This window comes from Barbus barbus, assembly GCF_936440315.1.
Source record: "Barbus barbus genome assembly, chromosome: 50".
Lineage (NCBI taxonomy): Eukaryota > Metazoa > Chordata > Actinopteri > Cypriniformes > Cyprinidae > Barbus > Barbus barbus.
In genome coordinates, this window is record NC_136728.1 from 6,056,943 (window position 1) to 6,078,985 (window position 22,043).

The following is a 22,043-nucleotide window of genomic DNA, read 5'->3' on the forward strand; positions in this document are numbered from 1 at the left end:
GAATATTATGATCAACAGTATCATTTTGCAACACCAATACAGCAGTTTTTACCAGAATCAACTGCAAGTAAAATATCATTGGAGACTTTCAGCACCACATACTCAGTGCTATGATTAGCAGTGAAACCTGAATGGAATGGTTCAAATGGTACAGCATGAATGCATATTTTGTGTGATTATTGGGACATGGCCAAATAGCATCACAAGTGTGTGTGTTGCCGGGAATCACTCATTGAAAATGATTGAGTGCAGGTTGTTTGTCATTGCACTCTGCTGTCATTAGGGCCTTTCGCACAGCGGGAACCTTTTCATAGTACCTGAACTAATTATACCCACTTTTTGGCATGTTCGCAACAAAGGAACTAGGAATGGTTTTAGTTCTAGGAACTCTGTTTGGAGGAACTAAATTAGCTCCTACTTCAGAGTAGGGTCTAAAACAGTTCTATAGGAACTACCAGTGACGTAAGTGTATGCTGATTGGCCAAACGCACGCGAAACACCGGCTACCTGGCATTTTCAATTTTTTTCAATTTCATTTTCATGTAAACATATTTACTCCACAAACATGGAAAACAGCGATAATGGCATTTACCTGTTGTCTGCAGTGTTGTGTTTTTTTCTCAGCTTCAATAATATGTAACACTGCAAGTTGTCATAAAAATTTTGTCTCTTTGCACAACTTTTTGCTCTTGCAATTGCATAATTTGTGTGTTTACATTCCATCTCCGTTATCATGAAACCCACGACACACAACAAAAACAGCTCTGATCACGGCCTCCTCCATTCACCAGTTTTTGACATTTGTTAATGCCACGCAAAAAGACATTGCTGTTGGCCACTTAAGAGTTCCTGCTGCCAGTGCAAATGCAACCAGGAAAACGGCCCGAGGGGTTATAGGAAATAGGATCACTAGGAACTACCCTACTGACTAATTCCAAGAACTAAGTTCCTAGAACTACGCGGTGCAAAAGCCCCTATTGTGAATGACCAGAACTGAGAAAGTATAGAGTGGTTCTGTTTGGCCACGCACTTAAATACAAGTGGTTGAGACTGAATTGAAAGGACCTTATTACTGCCCTTGACTGACAGCAATCCTACAAAATAGTTACTAAGTGACCACTAATCATTTGACAGGTGTTGGAGATATTGCAAGTGAAAATGAGCCAATCAGGACAGCTGAGGATGTCATCACAGAAGAATATCTCCTTTGTATGGCTTGAAATGAAGAACTCATTTGATTAACCATATTAGAAGGCTTAAAAACAAAGCAAAAAACACCTTTATATTAATGCATGTTTATTATTTTGTAAATTACAACAATATAGCCTAAAGACAGAATTTCAAAAACACAGATGCCTCCTTTATAAATGATGTGAATGACTGCATTTGCTTAATTTACAACACAAATGCTAATTTATTTGCTTTTTTAAAAATTACAACTAAGCAATGGCTATTGATTCTCCCTGTGGTCCGCTGTACTGATGCAATGGTGGGTTTTTAAAAGAATGTCCTGTAAAAAGAGTGACAAATATAAAAATCAGATTAATCTGACAGATATTTAAGAGAGGGTTGGTATCGCACATTCACACGAGAGATGAAGAAAACAAGGTCACACACGCAGTAAGGAAACTTAAATTAGCAGGTTGCTATGCATAAAACCTAAAGGAAATTTTTCCATAAACAGAAGAATATGTCACTCCATTGGTTCACAGAATTTGAAAAAATGCTCGAAAGAATAGTTCACCAAAAAATTAAAATTCTGTCATCATTTATTCACCTTCGTGTCATTCCATGACTTTCATTCATCTTCAAAACACAAATAAATAAATTTTTTAATGACATTGTGTCTCCTAAGAAGACTTGGATTAAACAGCTTGATTCATGGACTTTTAATGGAATGGACTTTCAATGGGGAAACAGAAATCTCTCAGACTTTATTTACAAAAAAAAACCTTTTGTGTTTCAAAGATGAATGAAAATCGTATGGGTCTGGAATGACATGAAGCTGAGTAAATGATAACAGAATTGCATTTTTGGGTGAACTATCCCTTTAAAGGCAGAATTTCTATCTGGCGCAACCACCACACCATTACCAGTGGCGCAGCAATAAGTGTTTTCAAACACAAATGTTGTTTTCATGAGCATCTGTATTCTACGGAGCCCCTTAGAGCTCATGGTGGTGGAAAGATTTCGGGATGGGTGAAAAAAATTTGGGGTGGGAGGAAAAAATTGTTTTTGAATCTTTTGCTTTCTCTCGCAAAACACAAAGTTTTGCGCGGGAACGCAAAAGTTTTGCGAGAGAACACAAACATCTTTGCGAGAGAACGCAAAGTTTTGCGAGGGAACGCAAACATCTTTGCGAGAGAACGCAAAGTTTTGCGAGGGAATGCAAAAGTTTTGCGAGAGAACGCAAAGGATTTGAAAAATATTTTTTCCTCCCACCCCAAATTTTTTTCACCCACCCCGAAATCTTTCCACCACCATGAGCTCTACGGGGCTCCGTAGTATTCACCCGTCAACTGTTTTAGTTTCAAAGATTGTTTCTGGGGAACCAATGGCAGTATCTTTTCATGAATACACAGTAGTGCTATAGACATTTATAGTAACATGCAGTAGCAAAACCGATCAAAGCAGCAATAATCAATGCACGAGTCATGACATGTAACAGTCCCTTTGAACAACATCAATCAGAACGACTGCACAGCCCTGTCAACAATAGTTTTGATTATTGCGTAGCTGAATAATTAGCACAGGATATCCCCAACTGAAAACATCTGGGTGGGTTTCTAGATTGACAAAGAGATTGTCACATGTACATGATGCACACTGTAGAATGGTATGGATGGGTTTGGGGGGCTTTTACCACTGGGCTAGTGGCGATCAGGTTGGGGGGTCCTCATCTGAAGGACGTAGCCCTGTCTGTACACAGGGGCACTGCCTTGGAAAACCTTTTTCTTTGCAGTGGGTCTGACTGATGCTGCTTTAGGGCTGAAGACATACAGCAGATGACAGGTTCACTACTGAGAGCCATTTACACCACTGATTGCTTTTTTCATTGGGGTTTAGGATCAAGCAACATAATGGATTAATTGAATTTGGGGGACACTGGGGCTGTCATTGTGTCTGGTCACATATCATACATTATAAGAAACAATGCAACTATACGTACACTTCATCTTCATATTCCTTCGGTGGAGACACTGCGATGACCAGGTCAATCCAGTCCTGCGAGAACATGCATGAAAAAATGTCAAGCACATGCATATGAAGGTTTTAATGTTCTTGCAACATTCTGCTGCATTTCTGTTACTTCATCTATATTTGATGATGCTTGATGAAGAAATCATTATAGCATGTGTGACCATGTGTGCTTTCTCGTGATTCACATTTTCCAGAAAAACAAGAAAATATATGAACACAAATAGCAGACATTAACCAGAGACATTCTTAGACTCAATACTCATTTGCAACAGCTTATGCTCTTTTAACTTTCTAATAGTGAAAATTAATGCGTAACTATACCCATGCTACTTCTGTAACAAATGTGTAGGAAAATTTACACAATTCTGCAGAATTGACGTTGTATCATTTGTCATGTCGAAATTACGGTAATTACTCTAATTGTCCAATTAAGACCTTAGAAAGATTCTACATTGTGCTATTCATGGCATTGCACTCTGAAATTATTAATTTCTAGGTCAAAGATCTTTGTGCAGCTTCGTTATCAATGACGGTCAAATAATACTGTTAATCGCTACATTTCATTGTTCTTCCAACCCAATCCTGTGAGAATATGTAACTATTTTACATTTTGGTGAATTTGTAGTCACTTCATAGAATTTTACCAAAAAACTAAACATGAAGCTCCAACCCTAAACCAAAAACTCACTGGGCCATAAACAGATTGCATGAAAATGTACAAATTCATTCTATTCATCAAAAAGTAAATTAATCCCAAACTGTCACCCAGGTGTGTGGATTCTTCTATAAAATCTTGAAGAACAAGGAAAGAGCACATGGGCTATGATACAATGACATATTACGAATACTAATATTAGTATTTTAGCTTGTTTTTTAGCCAGAAGCAATGGTTTCAAGTTTAAAATGTCTTAATATTGGATTTGTTTCTTAAAAACACAGTTTTGTGCTTCATTAGATGTTAAATGATGAACTGAAATTGTGTGGACTACTTGTAGATTATAGTGATGTTTTTATCAGCTGCTTGGACTCTCATTCTGTCAGCACCCATTCACTGCAGAGACTGCAAACCATTTGGCTCCAATGAGCTGTATGGCCTTCTTCACCACAGGGCAATCTGTTGAGACAGATCATCTGATTTACAGTGATAGGTTGTTTTATTGTAATGACGGTCATACCCCTCCACTTTTCCAGGCCTGAGCCAATGAGGTTTGTCCTTCAGCCAAAGTCACATCCGTCAGGATCTTTCCATTCACAGCCATGATCTCATCACCTGACACGACACCACCTAAGATAACATGTACAAAAAATTACAGCAACAAACTGAACAAACAAAGCATGTCATTTTAAAATACTAATTGTTTTAAGTCAATATAATCAATATCACTAATGAATGTAGAGAGCTAAACTAGATTTTTGCATGATAGTTTTTAGACCGTTTCTGAGCAGTTGCTGTGGTTTTCTTGAACCTTAAATTCGAAAGAACCAAGCCCAAAATTATATTATATATTATACTTTATTTTTGTATGACTCACCATGTTTATCTGCCGCACCTCCCTCATAGATAGACGACACAACAATCTTTCCCAATGGGGAGTCGATTCCTCCCTCTATGGCCAGATCAAGCTTCCCTTCCTAAAGAATGCGTATACCGTAGAATAATAAAAATCTTTCATTCTTATTGTCCAATGACATATGTTGCTCACATTTCTGTTCTTCCAAAATTACCTTCTTAATTCTCAAAAGTCGTACATCTCTGCCAGCCATCTCCTCAGCCGTGAACTGTTAAAAGTTTGAGCAAATGTGGTGAAAAAAAATACTCCACAGAAGAACATTTTGTGAGTGTGGAATATGTGATATACAATATAAAAATGTCAAATGGGTACAGAGAGAAATTGTTAATGTAAAGAGTTACAGTACCATGGAATATGGATCAAAATCATCCTCATATTTTTGAAATCCCTGTAAAACAGAAAGCAAAAACAGACAGTGGTGTGCATAATCGGTAAAAATGTGAAGTGGCAATCTGAGGAGTGAGGACTGAGCAGAAACAAATTAGTGTTCATTGTTTTCAAAGAAAAGACAAATGAACACTATATGTCTGGATAAATGTCACCTCTAATCCAATCAATGGCAGCTTCTACTTACTCTTAATAAACCATTCAAGGCAAAGCCAGATCTGTGTTTCAAAACATGCCTTATTAGTTTGGCATGACCATTAAATCAATCTAAATCAATGCTAAAATCATCTGATCTTTAAAGGTGGACTCAATTACTTTAAAACATTTAACATGTAAACAATCTAACATTATTTTTTTTAGAAATATGTTTATACTGAGAAAGGAATTGTTTGCTTTGTTGGATCCATTGGTAGGTTTTCAGTTGGTTTTGGATCTGCAGTTATGTTTACGTACAAGGCTTTTCCCCATACACTACACACTTAAAACCACTGGCATTCCATCAATACAAATAATCAATTAAGATTTAACACCCACAGAACCAACATGGAAAAACACAGACTTCTGGTCATGCTTTCCCTCATAAAAGATGAAAATGCACACCGAGATTCCATTTGGTTCATAGGCAATCTAATATTTAACCTTCAGTTGAAGTCTCATTTGTGCAGTACATTTGAGATCCACTCAAAGGCTGCTTTCAAAGCAAACAATATGTATGATTGCAGCAAACTAGTACGATTGCATGAGAATATATATAAGTGTGACTGAGAGACCAGTTCAGTATCATGGAAAGGTGAAAATGTAATGTCTTAACCGAAATAAGCACAGTACTGCAATCACACACCTGATGTCCTTGAGTGTTTAAAGAGATGTTTATAACGTAACTGTTTAACACCAGAAATGAAGTATACATTTACCAGAGCAGAACAGAATAATATATACAGTTACTAACATAATCTTGGTTCCCTTTCAATACAGTTCACTCGCACTTCGTCAGTTGCTGACACTTTGGGGAATGCAATCCAATAGCGCCATCCTGCAAGTAGCAGGGAATCCTCTTGTGCTGTAATCAGCTGAGACCGCAGTCAGCGCCACAATCTGCTGCTGGGCTCTTCAATGATGAGCAGGAAGGCTTCTTATTCTTTTTTGTCTTTGGAGTCAGAAAGGAGATGATCTTCGTAGCTTCAGTATTTCAGAGAAATGGAGTTTCCCCAAAGCATCAACAACTGACGCAATGTGAGTATTGAAAGGGAAATAGCTTTAAATTACGTCAAGGATACATTTTACCAATATCCTCCAGGGAAATATTGTTAGAAATGTAGTATAGGCCTATACACTCAGACAGCAGAGACTTCACTCAAGGACCAGAGTGTTGAAAGAGGGGAGGGCTTGTAATACTAAGTAATGATGGCAGTTACTTGTTTCTTGTTGGATTTAAAGGATGTGTTGTACGTGACCATCCGTTTGAGCATCTCTGGGGGCTGAAAACACATAATTATGACTGACTCTTAAAGACACAGCACAATAACACACACACACACACACACACACACACTAAATGCTTGCACTTGTTACATGCCATTAAAGGATCGCCTCAACGTGGTAAATTATCTATGAATTCAGGTGTCTGTGAGCTTTACAAATACACCGACTGCACTGATTTTCCATTGCATAGAGTGCAATAAAGAGGGTGAGGTAGAGTATTGGATCCTTTGAGAGAAAGGACACATAGTTCTTTAGATAAGAGTGAACAAATAAGACAGATCATTAGGCTTTTGCAAAGGTTACAGTATTTTTTATAATCACTAGGATACATTTCTCAATACTTTGGTAACTTTTTAAAAACTCTTCACACAGTTCTCCTTACCAACTTTCATAGCAGTAAATTTCAAATCTAATATGCATTAAATCTACCAAAACACTTCATACAAATAGAGTTAAGCGTCTATAATAATAGCAAAGGTTGACAATTCATGTAATTTCAAAAAAAAATTGGCAATTGAATGCATTTTGTGCCAAAGCAATGGAAATGGTCCACGGTTTAGCCCACATAGATGTCATTTGTGCGTGTGGTGACCTAAGTATTGAGAAATGGGTCCTACTGATAAAAACAAAACACTGTAATCTTGATCAAATCTCTAACCCTGAGCCTCAGCAAAAACATTTAACAATAATAAATAAAGACTGAAGAGACACCTTAAGGCAAAAAGGTCTTTTCCCTTCTTGCCCTTCTTGTTATCCCTCTAAAACAACCACATAATTGGAAAGCACACTTTCATTTAATTAAGGAGGCACAAGGACAGGGCAGAGCGATTAGCTTCTTTTGTGATGTGATGGAGCAGGACTGACTATCTGGAGGAGGAAGGGGAGAGCAGGTCTAGGTCTGTCTGGTTGATCAAACAAAGACATTTTAATGCTGAAATTCTCATTGTGTGTGCAGATGAAAAAATGAAGGTAAATCTCCATTTCACCTCTCTCCCCTTCTGTCCTTCTGTTTCTGCCTTCTTAATCAGTGCAATCAGTAAAAGCAACATCTATTTGTTCCTCTTGAGTTTGAAAACTCATTATCAGTGAGTCAAACAGCAATCCAACCAATGAGTATCTTATGCATGCATCACACGTACACACACAGGTACTTGCCATCTCACCATGGTCTCAGACCGAAGTGTGGGTCTATGTGAGGTCTGACTTGGTAGCATGATGGGTTTGGACATGACAGGGTTTATCTGTCTCCGCTGGTTTGGAGGGCTGGGGGCAATTTGCTATGTAGAGGTTAGCAGTAAAAGACACAAATGTAAGGTCAGGGCATGATCTACCTTCAAGAATCTCACAATCTAAACCACGCAGCACAAGACTTTAGGAACCTTTCATACAGCACAAATACTGAAACAGTTCAAAGAGTTACGGTTTTATAACCTGATTTGTGCTAAAAATGGAGCAGAACACCCAGAGCAGCATGTACCATTTACAAACTGAGGACTCACCAGTGGATTATTAAAGGTGGATATCCTGCTAGCATGAGATGTGTTTCTCATCACCTGTGCCACAAGGATAAAGTATTCAACAGTCTAACAGTGGTAGGAATCACTACCCCTTCAAGATCATCAAACCAAATGACAAGATGTTTTTTTCCCCAAAATGATTATCTGTTTCCTGACAAATAACTTTAACAAGAAATTAATAATAGTTAACCTCATCTGCAAAACACCACACTCAAGGCATGCACGCATGTGTGTACAACATAAGAGGTGGGTAAAAAAACAGGTAGATTGTAGTGTTCTTCAGTGAAGACTCAATATTCGTGTGTGATGGAATACATTTTGGAATCAAATTGGATTGAAATGCAATGTGCCTAAAGATTCCCGACCCTATACGACATACATAATCAATTCTCACACTGCCAAATGCATTAACTATGCTAACCGTCAAGTTGTAGTCAGCCTTCGGGCTGGGTGGGCGTGAGAGATCACTGGGAATGGTGGAGTGGAAGGCCCCTCTCTGTCGGTAACCATTGTCCCCAAACCTGCTTCCCTGTTCGGATAAGCTTGGGGAGCGGTAGTTGGACGGCCCTACATGGTACTTGTCCTCTGTGTGCAGGGGTGGAGGAGGTGGTGGAGGAGGAGGCGGTGGTGGTGGAGGAGGTGGTGGCGGGGGAGGTGGCTGAGATGAGGACAGACCCCTGGAGGAGAATAGCGGGGTTGCAGGAGATTGTCGGTTATGACCAATTGAGGAAGGGGGTACCCTAGTGGCTGGTGGAGAAGGTGGGCGTTGAGGGGCTGGTCTGGGACTGGGTTGCATTGGGAGCTGTGTTCTTGGAGATGGAGGGCGATAGTTGGATGTGTGGTAAAGACGAGGTGAGGGTGGAGGGAGTGGTAAGGGAGGGGGAGCTTGGTTGGATGTAGGTGGGGTTGGGGCTAGTCTTTTCAAAGGTTGCCTTAGACTCTGGTCCACATCATCTAAGTTGATGTCATCAAGGTCAGTAGTGGCCAAGTTCAAGCCTCCAGGAAACCTCCGGTTGGTGGGACCAGTTGACGGGGGGGAACGGGTTGGAGACATCTGAAGGTACATTTTAATTGCTTAGAACTGAATTGAACTATGGACTAGAAGACCAACACACATCAGGATTTTAGATTGGAACTGGATAAATTTTACCTCTGGAGAATCATTTTCAACTGAGGAGATTTGCTCTAATCTGGTTTGACAGAGCCTCTCTACCCAATGCTGCACCTTCTCCGACTCTTCCAGATCTTCCCTCTCAGTTTCTGACACCTGGTTGAATTAGTAAAGCCACACCCAAACATGGAAATTTTGATATACCAATGAGAATTCATTGGACTGCCACTTGAAAGGGTACAGCTGTTCACATGGGTACATTCGACCAATAAAGGTCAAGTGCCAAGGAGACTAAATCAATTACACACAATTAAACAAGGAGTACAATCTGAGTCAAAAAACCCTACTGTAACTTCACTGGGAAAATTCTGCTACCTCTTGCAGAAGTCTGCTGATTTTCATCTGCTTCTCCCGCTCAAGTAGCTCTTCCTTCTCCTTTGCAAGTTTCAGCTCAAACTCCATCTCTTTCTTGTTCTTTTTCTCAGCTGGGAGTGTGTCAGTCTTGGACATCTTCTTCTTTTTGGTTTCTTTTCCTTTCTAAACATCCAAAGTGATTTAAGAACACCTGGTGGACTTTGCACCAAGGTCAATCCAACTTCCATGCAAACCATAACTTTGGGCATATCTCCAAGATGAACAACATATTCCATAGTTCTAGCACACCAAACCAGCACAACATGCTTGCACACACAGTGTACCTTTTTGAGTGTAGGCAACTTTCCTTCGTAACGGTAGAACCAACCGAACGCTAAGAGAGCAAGAATGATACATTAAGTCCCGTGCAAAAACTCAACCATGTGATAAGGTGTATTCTGCAGATTCATCCATCTAAAAGCTACCAAAAGATCCAACCAAACAAAAAACAAGGAAGATAGTCTACATGCAGTTGAAAGTTCTCAAAAAAGGGTAAGTTTGTCAAAGGGTGTCTTTGTCTGTAAAGCCATCCGAATTCTTTACTTACTTCTCCAGTCTCTTCTTCATCGGACTCAGCAGCTGATGGAACCAGGAATTGATAAACAAGGCACAACAAGAAGGCAAAAGATCAGACAGAAAGACAAAGATCACACAAAGAGATGATGCATTCCCAACATAAATGCACATCTGTTCATGCAGAGGAGAAAGGAGTAACATCAATGCAAAGTGCATTATGGGTACCTTTTGGGAAAGGGTAACATGTTGTTTGATCTTTAGAGAATAGTGTAGCTCTACTGAGGGTGTTCAAAGTTCATTCACTCTAGAGGTTTTGTGGGTTTTGTCAACTTACTGGAGGTTTTGGGTTTGGGTGAAGGTGCATTACGTGCAGGTGGTGGGGGTGAGGGAGAGGGGGAAGGAGATTTGGATTTTTCTTTGGAACCCCAATCTTCTTCCCACTCTTTGTAGTGCTTCTTTTCCGCGGCTTCAATTCTGAGACACACAACACATACATTCAATGGACATCTATCCTGACAAGTCTGCTAAATAATTTCTGAGGAGATATATATATATTTGGAATGAACATCAAAACACAACAAAAATTTCAAGAAGTTGACCTCTTTTGCATTTAACAATAAATTAAGTTTGTTAAAGTTAAATTTTCTCAGTGTCATATTTATTATACAAGATATTTTAACATATTTCCACTGGACCAAAACCAATAGGCTGTGAAAACTATATAGTACATATAGAACGATCTGTACTTCCATTCCTCACATCTCTGCTTTCATCAAAATCAATTTGCTCGACTGCCTTCTGATGTCTATTTACTTTGAAGATGTTTTTGCTTAGCAACATTACACGTTACCTCTCCATCTCTTTGTGATGGCGTTCTTCTTCCTCTGCAGTCTTCTGTGATATCTCCATCTTCCTCCTGCAAAATATTGCACATATGAAACAATACAATTGATAACATATTCATGCAGATTTAATGCAGAAAGTTTAATTATCTGTCACCTTTTCATAAGCAGTTATGATTCATCAGATTACTAACATCATGATTAATGATCATGAAAACCATTATAAAGTGGATATTTATTTTAGTTTCAACCACAAGGGAACAGCACCAAATATTAAAAAAATATTTCTATAATAAAAGGTACATTTTAAGAAATCATGCATCAATGTAAAGTAGGTTTAACTGCTTGTGTATATTTTTTTCACTTACTGGCGTTCTTTCTCCTGCTGTTCTTTGATGATTTTGTTGGTCTCTAATGCCACTCTCTTCTGATGCATTAGCTCTTGTCTTTCAAGCTCACGACGAGATTCAGCTCCCAGCCGCTCCTCATCCGTCATAAACAACTCTCTTCCCTGAAACATACAGTAGACAAATCAATACTTTCACAGAAATATGTGCACAATACACCCGTACAATCCATTGTATCTTCCACAGATCACAGACGTAAAGCAAAAAAGCTTATGTTGTGAAACTCCTACATTATTACCATCTCTAAAGTGCAAAAGTACGATTTAAAGACAAACACACCAATAAATAATGAAGAGGTTTACAGTACAATACAAACAACATCTCCACAATGCATTGCCCTCATCTACAGCTGTCAGTTTAAACAGCTTTATACTAAGCAAATGCTTTATTTTCCATACAGCCCCTCAAGCAGAGATAAAAGCATTGCGGTTTGAGATGTTCTGATGGCAGAAATGTATTAGTGGGCTCTCAGTGAACTTACAGCTCCAGTAAGGACAGTGATGGTTAGACTCCTGCTGCTCTTTAACACTCGCACTGCCTAAACAAAAACACACATTAGCATACACGGTTACCAGTTTAACTATGCAGAGAGGTTCTTAATTAACTGTTTGACATTTTCAGCAAGATTCTGCTCACTTCATGATGACTCAGGTTGGTGAAATCCACCCCATTGACCTCCACAATCTGGTCGCCAACCTACAACCACACAAACACACACATAATAGAGAGTTACTATGCTAAAATCAATCAGTAATGGTCTGTTAATGCAGTTCAATCTGGGACTGAAATTAAATTACCTGTAAGCCCACTTCAGATGAGACTGAACCCGGCTTCACATTGCTCACATAGATGCCTGGTTTCTGTGTTGGTCCACTAGAAATACTATAATGCACAGTCAAAAGACATATTTAGGAAATCATTCTTTGTCACAACAAGATTAAACTAACAAAAGTAGGTTTCAAAGTAGGGTTTTGTGAAGACACAAGAAACACAAAAGCATTTCAGTACAAAGACAAATGCAGTGTACTTCATGACATTTTTCATATTTGGGGGCATAATACCAATAAATAAAGGGATTTATTCATAATTTTCAATGTAGTTAATCTGTGTGCTGTAGTAGTGTAAATAGTTATAGTAAACCAATCTCTCTCTCACCTGATTCCCATGCCTTTGGTGCCCACCAAACTAAGGAAAACTTTCTTTTCCTTGATTTCTTTCCCTCCAACTGAAGCCAAACCAGCCACACTAGTCTTTTTCTCCTGAGACGAAACAATAAAAACAGGACTAAATAAAAAAAAAAAAAAAACTTGAGCTGCTTTAAAATAGGATGCTGCAAGAAGGAAACTCTTACCCCTGATTCAGACACAAACTGATCCACAAACTGCCACTTCAGAGGGTCTTCAGAGGAGCTGATTATGGCAAATTTATAATTTAGCAATATCATTATGGAAAGAGAGAACATTAATAAAAGTGATTCCACATATCAGAGAGTACTGTATACTTCAAGTGACTGATAACACTAAATTACCTCTTGAGAGGAATCATCCCCACGTCTGTGAAGAGAGTGTCACAATGGGAATAATTAAAAAACATAGATAAATAATGAATAATTAATATATTTAGCTAACAGCAATAATTAATTCTCATTAGTTTCCTAATGAACTGCTCAACTGTGATTAAATCACTGCAACTAAAAGCTAAATCAATTGATTAAGCCCAGTGGAATTAGAGGCAGTTCATTTTTGCTCTAATTAATAAATTCAGCTCTGCAAATGACAATATGAAACTGAAAAATCTTACGGCGGACTTTTAGAGACACAATCTTCTTGGTCTTAATGAGATTGATGACCTCCTCGTGAATGCAGGAGGAGATGGAGTAGCCATTAATACGCACAATCTCATCGCCAACCTGAAGAAAACACAGCAATCCACATTCATATAAAATTTGTAAAATATGTAATTTATAATTTTTATAAAAATGTAGTACATGCACATTACATTTAGTCATCTTGCAGACGCTTTTATCCAAAGCGACTTACAACTGAGGAATACATAAAGCGATTCTTCTTAAAGAGGAAAACAAGAAGTAACATAATACCAAGTTTCAGGCATTGTTCAAATAAGTACAAGCTAGAAAGGGAAGGAATAAATAAATAAAGAAAAAGACAAAGTTTTTTATTTTTTTATTTTTTTAACTTAGTCTCAAAAGAGATGAGTTTTCAACTGTCGCTTGAAAACTGTCAGGAATTCAGCATTCCGGATTGGGGTGGGAAGATCATCCAACCAGCCAGGAACAGTGAACGAAAATGTTCTGGAAAGTGATTTTGTCCCTCTCTGTGATGGTCCCACGAGGCATCACTCATTAGGGGATCTCAGACTTCTGGAGGGGATGTAGATTCGTAATACTGAGTGGAAGAAGGTGGGTGCTGAGTCTGTGGTTGTTCTATATGCAAGCATCAATGTCTTAAACTTGATGCGAGCCGCAACTGGTAGCCAGTGCAAGAAGATAAAGAGAGGTGTAACATGGGCACTTTTGGGCTCGTTGAAGACCAGTCGTGTCGCTGCATTCTGAATCATTTGATTGTGCATGATGGAAGTCCAGCCAGAAGAGCATTGCAGTAGTCCAGCTTAGAAATGACAAGGGCCTGGACAAGAAGCTGTGCAGCATGCTCCGTTAGGAAGGGCAATCTTGCAAACCTGCAAGATCGAGCAGTCTTTGCAATGTGAACTTTGAACGTCAGCTGGTCAACAAAGATTACACCAAGATTTCTGCCCGAAGTTGATGGGGTAATTGTAAAGAACCTAGCTGGATGGGTGAAATCATGCTGTAGAGTTCTAAAACTACCAGTAAGAATTTAATTACAGCCAGAATAGACACATTTTGCACTTGAAACACAAGGGCTGCATTTGTATTCTTTGACTTTATCTGCAGGACAACATTGATCATAAGGATTCCAGTAATGGACAAGTAAAAGTGTGTTTGGAATCAGAGGATGGAAATAATTTAGGAAGGATTATAGCGCCCCCTATTGGAGTGAAGACGCACTGGTCATGTTTTTTTGTGCAGCCCTTGTAAATAACACTCATTAATTTGAATGTTTAACATTATCTGTTGTCAGATATTTAATTTAAGACAAGATAGTGCGTACTTTGGGTGAACATTTTCAACGTAGCAACAACACAAACGTGGTACATGCGACATTATTTGCTAAAACAGTTAAAGCAATGATTTTATATACATATGAGTTATAACAACAACAACTTGATTTTCTTACCTGCAGGCCAACATTTCCAGCCTGTCCATCTTTGACTATCTGTGATATGAAGAGGCCAGAGCCGAACTCCAGCCCACCTCGAACACTCAAACCCAGACCCTCAGGATGTGTGCGATCCAGACGGACTTCCTTCAACTTCCTGCTCATAACAAAAGAGGACAAAATAGTGGTTTCAGTTTCATTATTTAGTTAACTATAATAACCCAGATGTATATAATAAAATATATATTTTATTCTTTTTCCCTGAGAAAGACAAAAGACACAATGAGAGGAAACAGAATCCAGTTCACTGTGGCCCTATTAGTGCTGTGCATCAGACACGGTTGAATAGCGCTCCTCTCTCTGTGCTCATAACGCTGTTCCTTTGCCACGTCTGACTGAGCATGAGAGAAAACAATTATTCTCTTTGGAGATGAGAGCGGTGCTGTCATTCTACCTCCTCCTCTCATTTCCAATCTCCTCTTTCTCTCGGTCTTTCTTGCTCTGCTATTCATACACAGAAACATTCCCATACTTCTCAGAAGCATCACACCCTATTAGCCCCTTTTTAATGCCTCATTATCGTCTGTGTTCCTGGTTTCTTCTCTCACCTGGATCTCTTGGGCGTGAGCTGGTCGTACTGCACCTGGTGCTTCAGAGGAATCAGGGGTCTGATGGCATCAAACAGCGGGAGGCGTTTGGGCTCATTTATCACCAGCTTCAGGTCGCCGACCAGGACAGGAATGTCCATGGATCTAAGGGCAGAGCAGAGTGATTTAAACAGGACCTGATTGAGCACATGCAAACAGGAGGGCTACATTAAAACAGTACAAACAGTTTGTGGATTAAAATAACTTTTCTTAGACTACACTGATTCAACATACTGTCTTGATACTGAATCTCTGTTATTCAATCTTTATTTTATACATTCCATAAAGTTAACTGATAATGAACATAAAACATAAGGCAATAGTTCTTAGAATAAAGTTAGGTTTAAGGGGGAAGTGTCTAAATTTTGTACCACCAAACAGAACTGCAAAAACAATGAGAGTCGCCAAACAAGTAAAGTAAAATAAAATAATTTGGGATTTTATAAAAATGTATAAAACATTTTACCACCATTTCTCAATACTGTAATGCAAAATACAGCCTCATTACTATTACTGTTTCATAAATTTAAAAATGTATTTAAATCTTAAAAAGCTTTGTAAAATAGAGCATTTTTATAGTATGCTATTGTAATGAAAAATAGTGATGCACTGACACGTAAATTTTGGTTGATATTTATAGCAAGTTTTTTCTTATAGGATTTTACATGCTTCAGGAAAAATCTGGCTTTTCCTTTTGTAGCCTGGCATAAAAAATTGGACAATGCACACAATCACACACACATTATAAAATAAAAGGCATCAATGGCATCTCTACTCATTATATACATTTATATATAATTTTTACTGTGATTTTGTAAGATTACCTTATATGAATTATTTCAAATATAGTCTGATATGTTGCTTGTTGTGGAAAATGACACTTTATACCCACATAAAGTCAGCTTATGAATTTGGAGGCAGTTGCTCTATGAATCATTGATATTTCACTCCTGACTCGGATATCAGAGACAAAGGGTCGCGAGAGAATGGCTGCCCTTGAATGCAGGGAGGACAGTGGAAATGATCTGATCCAAGTTACTTTTCCATTGGATTAAGCCTCTTATTCCAGTCCAGCAGAGCAATGACGTGTTGATGTACATGTAAGATCACAAATAAAGAGCCGAGGGAATGCATTCAGCATTTCCTATTCTTACACTTAAACAGACACTGAATACTTTTGTCCTTTTGAGTGCCATGCAGTTTTCATTTGATCAACAGATTACCAGAACCACTGATGGAAAATTACATTATTTATCAGCCTCTAAAACTCCAGTGCACACTACTGCTGCTGAGACCTTTGGGCACCATTTATATTCTTAGCACATTTTAAAATATTCATTTTAATGAAGAAGTGTGCAATATCTGCGAACTGTGATAAAATAACTCGATTTCTACATTTTCTGGTTGCTAGGTTGTTCTAGTGGTTTCTAGGTAGTGTGTTTAAATTGCTAACCCTAATAGGAGCAATAGTAATAAAAATTGCTAACCATTTGCCATTTTGTTTGGCCTATGCAGTTGAGAATAATATTTATTAACAACAACAAAACAACAATAATAACAACAACGATTATTATTTATTTATTTTAGATAACAACACAAACAAATAAATAAATAATTATTTTAGAGTGTACTTACTGGTGGTACATACGGAGAACATCATACAGATAGTCCTTCTCTGCTTCATTATCAATCAGCAGCTCCACCTGAACAACACAAACACACAAACCTCTCATCAGATCATCAATAACAATCAGAAAACCAATCAATCTTTTACCTGATGGTGGCTAATCTGCTGTAGAAATGTTTTGAGGAAGCGTTTTGGCCAGTCAATGATGTAACACATCTCTCTCTCACTGAGTGAGAGACTAAGACAGAAGGTCAGGAGAAGGTGGATTGAGGAGGAGAGGCTGAGACAGAGAGAGAGGAGGTGGAGGAACTATTGTGTGTCTGTAAGTCAAGAGTCTCTCAGATTGGCTGGGTCTGTTGTTGCTTTTAGTTGAATAGGTCAGGGGGATCTTTTCCTGCATTGTGAGTATCATTAGTTCAGATCTGCTCCACTGGACCTGTTAATGTTCCTGAGCTCAGATAAAGATGTTTATCATGCTAGCAGTGTCACCTTACAGTACATAAGAGTGTCAGGGCATTATTTTCATAAGAATGTTAATGAAGTTAATGTAATGAGGTTAGCATGCTAAACTGAAAAGCCAAACTTTTTGATTTCTAAATAAATAAATCAATCAAATAAATAAATAAATTGAACAAACAAACAAATGGCTGGACAAACAAATAAATTGAATGGATTGAGTGAACAAACTAAATGGTTGGTTGGATAAACAAAAAAACAAACAAATGAAATAAATGAGACAAACAAATGAACTAGCAAAACAAAAACAAACAAACAAATTAATAAAATGGCTGGAGAAACAAAACAAATGAATGAACAAAAACATGAATAATACATTTATTTAATGGACTGAATGAACAAACAAAAATGAATGGATGAACAAAACAAACAAATAAATACATTTAATTGACTGGATGAAAACAAATAAATAAACAAAACAAAAACAAACAAATAAAATGGCTGGATAAACAAACAAATTAGCAAAATAAATGAATAAATAAATAACATTGACTGAATGCACAAACAAAAATGAATGGATGAACAAAGTAAACAAATAAAATGGCTTGAAAACAAACAAATAAATTGAATGGACTGAATGATTAAACAAGCAAACAGACGGATGAACAAAACAAACAAACAAATAAAATGGCCTAAAAACAAACAAACAAAAAAGTAAATAAAAAGGGCATTATGCATGCATGAAAGAAAGAAAGAAAGAAAGAAAGAAAGAAAGAAAGAAAGAAAGAAAGAAAGAAAGAAAGAAAGAAAGAAGCATGCTTAGATAAATGGATTAACATATTTTACAACTAAATAACAAGAACAACATTTAATTATTCAAATACATTAAACAAGTAAAATGTTAATGCAGAGGAATTATATGCAAATAAAATAAAGCTTGTGTTTTTATTTTTGTATTTTAATTCTGTGTTAACAATAATTACCTACGGCTTGAACAATTTAATTATTAAACATATAAAATATTCATAATAAATTAATCATTCGGTAAACTTTGAACATTGTGGGGAAATAAAAATAATCCAAATAGTTTCATATAAACACCAGTGTCAGGCCACATACAATAAAACAGTGACTATGTGCTCAAAGGTCACTTAAGGTGTCATAAACAATTTAATAAGCCCATATGACAGTCAACCTTTGGACTTTAACATCATAAACAGATGCTGAAAGCAGAAATCTGTAACTTAAATCAGCTTCATATCCTCTGTAGGTTATGCTAAGTGATTTGAAAGAGACAAATGAACAGAAAGGTCGACAGCATAATGTATTTGTCACAGAGGGGGAACTAAAATTGAATGCAAAGCTTTCTAATTTATAGTGTGGCACAGCTTTCCCATCCCCATCTACAGGCAATAACAGGCTGAACAATAAATGCCGCAATCATTTCTGCCTGACCACACATCTCTGCCACTTCAGCTAATGCTGTGAAAAACTGTCCATTGTGTAACACCATGCACCACACAACAGATGGTACAATTCTACAGTTACACACAGGGGTCACTTTGGTGTCTTAAAACAAGCATGAGCATATAAATAGGTATCAGAAAAAAATAATTCAGTGTAATTTAAAAATGTAACTACTACAAAGTTTTAACTTAACGTTTAGGAGATCAAAAGTAATCAAGACCTGTTGTAGCCTACAACAATTTATAGCACACACTGTAGCCTACACCTGTCCCCTGCTCAGCCAATTAGAACGCGTACATTATGTGACGTCACATATAGCCTACCTTTCTACAGGTAAATTAAACTTTTATGTGAACCTTTGGCTTAAATATAGCAATAAAATTTGGCTAAATATGTCATTACGTCGAAATTATTAAGCTATACTACTAACATGTTAACTGTAATGATAAAAACGTCTAAACACCACAGAGCTGAAAACTGACATATGATGCTAGGTGTGGACACCATTTCAGTGCATAACAAACCTAACTGATCAAATAACGACGGTTTCTATGGATACAGAAATACTTTTCGTGTCGAAAGCTGGGCGAATATTAATTTTACAGCGTAAAGAAAGAAGGATGCGTGCTCCTTCGCCATTCCTTGGCAGCGAGAGCAAAATACCAACTTAGACTAATAATAACTAATAATGCAAACAAAACAACTGACACATAGTTTAAATCAGACAGTAGCAGTTTCCAAGCCCACCTTATGCCGAAATTCTCTCGCCACTTTTCGCTCCATGATGAACGGCGGGTGTTTTCCGGGTGTGTTGTGTGCGTCTGTCAGTGAGTCATCTGTGTGCGGACGGTGGAGTATCAGCTCCGGGCATAGGTCGAGTCCTGCTGCTGTAATATCGCTGTCAGCTTTATTACACGTGCTGACATGGATGGTGGCAGTTCAGAGTGCTCTCTAAACCTTTTCATTTCTCATCTACAATGACCACATACAATGGGAACTGAAGCCACAGACGATGTATGGACGTCATGCATAACAATATATTGAAACACATTTATAAAATAATAATATAACATAGTAGTAGTAGTAATAATAATCTATCTATCTATCTATCTATCTATCTATCTATCTATCTATCTATCTATCTATCTATCTATCTATCTATCTATCTATCTATCTATCTATCTATCTGTCTATCTGTCCATCTGTCCATCTGTCCGTCTGTCTGTCTTTCTATTTATCTATCTATCTGTCTGTCAATCATTCTATCTTTCTGTCTATCTAGCTATATATCTATCTGTCTGTCCATCCATCCATCCATCCGTCTGTCTAATATAACAGTTTTCTTTTTAGTTCATTTGTTTTCTTTAACTTTATAATGTACTATTTAAAATGTGCATGAACTGTTATGGGTAGAAAAACAGGACAGCAACTGCTTACAGTTCCTATCAACTTCCTACAGTTCCTACCAGTAGTGTTTTTAATCACACAGTGTGTTTTTGTACTGTAATTCACAATATTTTACCCTGTGTGTGTTCTACAGCCCTGTTTCGAGGGTCTTTGTAATTATCATTATTTATCACCATGACAAAACATTAGACCTAAGACCACACACGTTCACAGAATAATGTGTGTGCTCGTATGTGTCCTGAGGTTAGAGCTGGCATATTCGTGTGTGTGTGGGGGGGGGGGGGGGGGGGGGGGTACATATGTGTCCGTGTGTGTGTGAAGTGCTCATTTTCAGGGGAAGCAGTCAGGTTGGCCCCTGCTGGTTCAGCTGTTGGCAGTGTGGTGCTCTTGGGGGGTTCGAGCCCCTGCGCTGACCCAAGGGCTTACAGAGAGGGATTACAGCCTGTAATACTATCTCATCAACCCACCATCAAAACACAAGGATGGACAAAACTTTAGAGGGCCAGAACAGAATAACTCTTCAAACTGAATTAAGCATAAATGAATTTTAAGCATGCAATTTCATTTAAAATAGCTTTAGAGTTTAATATGAGATGATAAAACATTATATCACTCTAAAGTTCAAAAATATGTGAAATCAAAAATATACAGTTTTTCTCTTTTACTTTCGAGGGTTAAAACTAATGCTAAAAACTGCAGTGTTAAAATTGTGAAACATTTCATATTTAACATCATATTGTATTTAAATAGAAAATGATAGCTATATTGCATTTACTTCAAAACAATTGTACCTTTTCACATTTTCATCATATTGCATTTCATTGTAATGTGTCTGAATGTTTTGCTTTTGTTTTTACTTCTCATTATTCTCACTAATACTGGTGATTTTCATTTATGTAATAAAGTAAGAATAACCTTGCATTTGTTAAATATTATTATAATCAAATAATATAAAACCAATATATTAAAAATATTATATACACGCAAAATATTAAACTCAAAACTCTTCTGGAAGTCACTTGTGTGTCTCCTAAATGCATGCATTTAAATGTAAAAACAACAGAATTTTACAAAAGAGTAAGATTAAGTTTTAAAAACAATTTCCCCAGATCCTCCAACAAACATGTCATACACAACAACAAAACAAAACAAATCAAACAAAACCACACTTCATTTGACGATAAGGTCAAAACACACTTCACATCTATTCATACAAGCAGTAATATAATCGTTGTCCTCTAGGTGGCAGTATGGGAAAGCAAGTCTTGATGTCCCATTGGCGATAGTCATGCATCAACCCACTCTTACTGTAAGTTATGACACTCATGCATCATAATGCAGTCAGGCTTAGCAATGACTAGACGGATTATTATATTCTACATCAAGCTTTACTTAATCATTGAAATGGATATTTAACACCAAAATTAAATGTTGTCATTATTAACTCACCCTCATGCCATTCCAGACATATAAAAAAATGAGTTGTTGGCCAGTAATGATGAATTAGTAACTGAGTAGTAGTAGTATTTCTAAGTTTTATACATTTTTGACTTTGACAGGCTTTTTTTAGTCACACTCCACTTCGACACACTTGCAATCATCCATCGCCCAGCCGTTGTGCTTCAGGCTCACAGGAAGAGCCACATTGTGAAGGTGTTGAAAGGGAACAGGCAAATGTGTTAGTCTAGCACTTACGCTAAATATGTGTGGTTCAAGGTGTGTGACTCCAGCAAC

General features: G+C 37.5%; 1 protein-coding gene across 1 annotated transcript; it reads right to left on the reverse strand.

Annotated features, from left to right (window-relative positions):
* Nucleotides 1-1,282: 1,282 nt before the first annotated feature.
* On the reverse strand, nucleotides 1,283-19,744 carry LOC306868399 (harmonin-like). The gene is made up of 21 exons (XM_079414525.1): nucleotides 19,650-19,744; nucleotides 16,988-17,055; nucleotides 15,314-15,457; nucleotides 14,724-14,862; nucleotides 13,249-13,357; nucleotides 12,977-13,001; nucleotides 12,800-12,857; nucleotides 12,604-12,707; nucleotides 12,246-12,330; nucleotides 12,085-12,144; nucleotides 11,930-11,986; nucleotides 11,410-11,552; nucleotides 11,050-11,115; nucleotides 10,534-10,673; nucleotides 10,231-10,262; nucleotides 5,119-5,160; nucleotides 4,927-4,980; nucleotides 4,734-4,833; nucleotides 4,377-4,486; nucleotides 3,170-3,225; nucleotides 1,283-1,510 (listed from the first exon to the last, which is right to left on the reverse strand). The coding sequence occupies exons 1-21, from the start codon at nucleotides 19,683-19,685 to the stop codon at nucleotides 1,498-1,500; spliced, it is 1,641 nt and encodes a 546-aa protein (XP_079270651.1). The 5' UTR covers nucleotides 19,686-19,744; the 3' UTR covers nucleotides 1,283-1,497.
* Between the last annotated feature and the right edge of the window lie 2,299 nt (nucleotides 19,745-22,043).

Excerpts from the sequence above, each read along its gene's own strand:
- LOC306868399 (XM_079414525.1), bottom strand. The coding sequence starts at position 19,685 with ATGGAGCGAAAAGTGGCGAGAGAATTTCGGCATAAG. Across the intron at positions 12,708-12,799 it reads AGTTTGTGTCTGAATCAGGG|GAGAAAAAGACTAGTGTGGC; the intron begins GTAAGAGTTTCC and ends GTTTCGTCTCAG. Across the intron at positions 3,226-4,376 it reads AGGCCTGGAAAAGTGGAGGG|GACTGGATTGACCTGGTCAT; the intron begins GTATGACCGTCA and ends ATGTTCTCGCAG.